Genomic DNA, 5,812 nt, shown 5'->3' on the forward strand with positions numbered 1-5,812 from the left:
CCATCACAGATAAATGGATAAATTGTAGCATATTCATATAATGGAGCTCTAACAAGCAATAAAAAGGAAAAAGTAACTGATACATGTAGCAACATAATAAATGTCAAAAACATCACACTAAATGAAACAAGACATACCCAAAGATTACATACTGCAGGATTGCAATTATTTGAAATTCTAAAAATGGAAAAACCAAGTACATTTAGAGAAAATTAATGCTGCCTCAGCCTATGACTAAAAGGGGAGAGTTGACTACAAGACAAAACAAGTTCTTTGGGGAGTAATAGAAATGTCCTATAATCTTGATTGTGGTGGTATTTACACAATTATACATTTGTCAAACTCACTGAACTAGTCTTTCAATCTGATATTGAGAGACCTGTCTTTGAGACTCAAATTTGCCATTTATTAGTGTGTGCGTTTAGACAAGATTACTTAATCTCTCTGAGACTCAATTTCCTAACCTTTAACGTAGGAACAACAATGTTTATATCTTATTTTTCCTTTGTTTCAAGAGGCTAATAGTCAACAAAGCTTTAGAGTTTCTATGATGACCAAAATTCTAATGAAACAAAGTATATTAATGTGCTTTATAAGTTGTATAGTACTGTTATAAAGGATTATAATTATACACTTTTTCTGATCGCTTATTAAATCCAATATTTGATGTCTAACAAAAATACAATGAAAAGAAAATATGAAAAAATTCATTGAACTGTATACTTAAAATGTGTAGATTTCATTGTACTTAAATTATACTTCAATAAATTTGAAAAGAAAAGAGTCTTGTAGATCATGAGAAGCTGGAGTGACACATGACATATTACAAAATGGCAAGATTTCCATGGAGGCAGGAGGAATCTACGTTCTCACATTTTGTGAAGTCTGTGTGAGATGTGATGTGATCCCAACAATCCCACTGGGTATTTATCCAAGAAAAATGAAGTAAGTATCTCGAAGAAGTATCTATGCCCCCGTGTTCATTGCAGCATTATACATGATAGCCAAGATGAAGAAACAATCTAAGCATCCATTGATGGAAGAATGGATAAAGAAAATCTGATCTCTCTCACACACACACACACAGAGAGAGAGAGAGAGAGAGAGAGAGAGAGAGAAAAATATTATTCAGCCAATAAAAAGAAAATCCTGCCATTTGTTATAACATGGATGAACTGGAGGATATTGTGATAAGTGAAATAAACCACACACAGAAAGACAAAAAAAAGTATGATAACACTTACATGTGGAATCTAAAAAATTTGAACTCAGCTAGGAACCGTGGTTCACGCCTGTAAGCCCAGCACTTTGGGAGGCCAAGGCAGGTGGATCTTTTCAGGCCAGGGGTTCAAGACCAGCCTGGTCAGCATGATGAGAACTTGTTTCTACTAAAAATACAAAATTAGCTGGGTGTGGTGGCGGGTGCCTGTAGTCTCAGCTACTGGGGAGGCTGAGGCAGGAGAGTTGCTTGAAGCCGGGAGGCAGAGGTTGCAGTGAGCCAAGATCACACCACTGCACTCCAGCCTGTGAGACAGAGTGAGACCCTATATCAAAAAAAATTTAAAAACTGAACCCACAGAAACAGAGAATAGAATGGTGGTTGCCATGGGCTGGAGGGTGGGGAGTGGAGGGACAGTCAAATTGTACAAACTTTCTGTTATAAGATGAATACATTCTGGAGATCTAATGTAGATTATGGTGACTATAGTTAATGAAACTGTACTGTATACTTGAAATTTGCTTAGAGATTAGATCTTAAGTGTCCTGACCCTCCCTGCTCCCCCTACACACAGTAGCTATGTGAGATGATGGATGTGTCCATTTGATTGTGGTAATAATTTCACAATTCGGTTTGATTTATATATAATCACATTGTGCACATTAAATATATGTAATTTTATTTGTGCCTCAGTAAAGCTGGAAAAAATAAAATCAAAGTAAATAATTTTTTAAATAATGCTATTCAGCAAAGAACAAGGATGTTAAGAGTTTTAAGCTGTCTTCAATATGTCATTGACTAAGCCAACTAAAGCAAATTAAGCACATATTCTGTTTTGTTTCATTTAATAGCATTGTCTTCCTCCAGGAGCTATGGATTGGTATTTATTTTCAGAGTTTATTGCCAAACTTCTTGTTTTGTTTTTGATTTTTAAAAAGTGAAAGATGTATACAATCTAAAGAGTAATCAGAGTATATTGTTTCTGATTTTTAAAAGCTATCTTAATTTATTAGCATTAACCCCAGTGACAAATTAAGCCAGGTACAGACACTTCAACTTTTATCTTAAGTTGCCATTTTTCCCGGCAGAAAGTGCATTTTGTTCAGACAAAGAATGTTATATTTATACATGTTACCAAGAATTTCACAAACTGGGAGAGAGTACACATTCAAACAGATTTAGCTAATGAAGAATAAGTTAATGAATAAATGGACAGAAGAATGAATGAGCCATTTTAAAAAGATATTAGTTTACTGTTCACTGTGACAAGTATGTAGACCTACAGGGTAAATTATATAACTTAGTGTCTTTTCTTTATATATACTTTAAGTTCTAGGGTACATGTGCACAGGTGCAGGTTTTTTACATATGTATACATGTGCCATGTTGGTGTGCTGCACCCATTAACTTGTCATTTACATTAGGTATATCTCCTAATGCTATCCCTACCTCCTCCCCACTCCCCACAATAGGCCCCGGTGTGTGATGTTCCCCTTCCTGTGTCCAACTGATCTCATTGTTCAATTCCCATCTATGAGTGAGAACATGCAGTGTTTGGTTTTCTGTTCTTGCAATAGTTTGCTGAGAATGATGGTTTCCAGCTGCATCCATGTCCCTACAAAGGACACGAACTCATCCTTTTTTATGGTTGCATAGTATTCCATGGTGTATATGTGCCACATTTTCTTAATCCAGTCTGTCACTGATGGACATTTGGGTTGATTCCAAGTCTTTGCTATTGTGAATAGTGCTGCAATAAACATACGTATGCAAGTGTCTTTATAGCAGTATGATTTATAATCCTTTGGGTATATACTCAGTAATGGGATGGCTGGGTCATATGGTATTTCTAGTTCTAGATCCGTGAGGAATCGCCACACTGTTTTCCACAATGATTGAACTAGTTTACAGTCCCACCAACAGTGTAAAAGTGTTCCTATTTCTCCACATCCTCTCCAGCACCTGTTGTTTCCTGATTTTTTAATGATTGCTATTGTAACTGGTGTGAGATGGTATCTCATTGTGGTTTTGATTTGCATTTCTCTGATGGCAAGTGATGATGAGCATTTTTTCATGTGTTTGTTGGCTGTATGAATGTCTTCTTTTGAGAAGTGTCTGTTCATATCCTTTGCCCACTTTTTGATGGGGTTGTTTTTTTCTTGTAAATTTGTTTGAGTTCTTTGTAGGTTCTGGATATTAGCCCTTTGTCAAATGAGTAGATTGCAAAAATTTTCTCCCATTCTGTAGGTTACCTGTTCACTCTGATGGTAGTTTCTTTTGCTGTGCAGAAGCTGTTTAGTTTACTTAGATTCCATTTGTCAATTTTGGCTTTTGTTGCCATTGCTTTTGGTGTTTTAGACATGAAGTCCTTGCCCATGCCTATGTCCTCAATGGTATTACCTAGGTTTTCTTCTAGGGTTTTTACGGTTTTAGGTCTAACATTTAAGTAACTTAGTGTCTTTAAAAAGTGAACTTCAACCAAAAAATTATGATACGTCCTTTACCATATAATAAACAGTGTTATTCTTTATGTTTACCATTTTTCTTTCCTGTGACTATTTTTAGCTTCATTTAAGGTTTATTCAATAACCAAAAACTTCTTTAGCGTACGTCTTTGCAATACTGCCCTTCTCTTCCTGTACATATCAATGGTCAGTTCATAATTTAGCACATTGTCAGAAATATTTCCAATATTTTTAAAATAATCTCCTTATAATTATTCACACACACATTTATTTATGTTGAAACCACAGTACACAATTTTCATGGAAATAAATATAGAATTGTAAAAGACCAGAGCGGTACTAATCAAAAACTTTATCTCAACATAATATTTCAGTACTAAATATTAAAAAGAGCAACAAATGGGGGACTGAACTATTCCATGTTTTGTAAAATGTTAGACGAAAAACAAATCACAAAGAAGCAGGGAAACCACCTTTCAACATGGACAAGACCCTAAGAAAAACAACAACAGCCAACATGATTTCCCTGTCATATTCCCCACTCCTACCCCATTAGCCTCTTCACTGCCCCTCTTACATCCTTGTTTCTGAGAGTGTAGATTAGAGGGTTAAGACTAGGTGTGACAACAGTATAAAAGAGGGCAATGAACTTGCCTTGATCAGGAGAATTTTCTGATGGTGGCTGGAGATATATGCACATGACTGGAATGAAAAAGAGAGATACAACCATAAGATGGGCTCCACATGTTCCAAACACTTTCTGAAGCCCAGTGGTTGATTGCATGCTCACTACAGCCCAGGCAATGGCACCATAGGAAGTGAGAATGAGGATGAGAGGTATAAGAACAAAAATGGAGCTCATGACCATGAGGGTCAGCTCATTTGCATGGGTATCAACACATGATAATCGCAGAAGTGCTGGAACTTCACAGAAGAAGTGATCCACTAGGTGATGTCCACATAGGGGTATCCAGAAAGTAAAGGAGGAATGAAGTGCTGAGGTAGTAAAACCACTTACCCAAGAAGCCACAGCCAACAAGCGGCAGAAACGAGGGTGCATGAGGACAGTGTAATGCAAAGGTCTACACACAGCTGCATAACGGTCATAGGACATCACCACCAGTAGGACACACTCTGCGGTTCCCAGTGCAAGAACAAAGTAAAGTTGAACCATACAGCCAGCATAAGAGATGGTCTTTTCCGGGCCCCAGAGATTGTCCAGCAACTGAGGGATAGAGCTGGTGGTGTAGCAGAGATCCAGAAATGAGAGGTTTGAAAGGAAGAAGTACATGGGAGTGTGGAGATGGGAGTCCAGGTATGATAGGATGATGATGAACAGGTTTCCTATCAGTGTTATCAAGTAGAAGATCAAGATAACCACAAAGAGAACTACTTCCAGATGAGGCCAGTTAGAAAATCCAAGTAGAATAAAGAAGTCTTCAAAACTTGCATTTTTTTCCATCATCATTCTTATTTTTCCTGTACCTAAAGAAAGAATCACATAAACTCAAAGTCTGTCCATGCATTGTCAACAACTCACTTGCAAACATATTGGAGAAAAAAGTATCCCAATTCCAGATAGTGTGCACCATTATGGCAGTAGAATTTTTATGCAGTTTCCTTTATATGCTTCATTGAGATATTTTTCCAGCTGTGGATACCAGCAATAGCTTTTCAAGTTACTGAGTTATTTTATATACATCCCTGAGTTAACATTTGGATAAATCAAGACTAAGATATTCCATAATCAGAAAGATAATATTTAAGAAAATAATTTTTTATTTTAAAAAGTTAAATTGGTTTTTTTGCATTTTCAGACTATTTCCCGTTTTGCAGTTACAGAGAAAGGAATAACTGCAGTCATAATAATCTTACTTATAGATAGAAATTTACCATATTAAAAATCAATTAGGTAGTCACTTTAAAATATTAATATTAACTGAAAAGAAATAATTGGATATGATTATAGAAAGAATTAAACGATATTCATTTATTTATGCTAGCAGTTTATTTCTAGACAAATAAAATAACATGCAAATGAAGGTTTAAACAGACATATGCACACACACACCAACTTATAAAAGTTCACAATATAAGCAAAGCTGATTAATAAAGCAAAATAGAGTAG

The 5,812-nt window shown here is 35.9% G+C and overlaps 1 protein-coding gene across 1 annotated transcript; it reads right to left on the reverse strand.

Moving 5' to 3' along the window:
• Positions 1–4,228: 4,228 nt before the first annotated feature.
• Positions 4,229–5,152, reverse strand: OR2J1 (olfactory receptor family 2 subfamily J member 1). Its single transcript, XM_002803654.4, has one exon. It carries the CDS (start codon positions 5,150–5,152, stop codon positions 4,229–4,231), a length of 924 nt encoding a protein of 307 aa, XP_002803700.4.
• Positions 5,153–5,812: the final 660 nt, after the last annotated feature.

The sequence above is a fragment of the Macaca mulatta genome, chromosome 4, assembly GCF_049350105.2.
Source record: "Macaca mulatta isolate MMU2019108-1 chromosome 4, T2T-MMU8v2.0, whole genome shotgun sequence".
NCBI lineage: Eukaryota > Metazoa > Chordata > Mammalia > Primates > Cercopithecidae > Macaca > Macaca mulatta.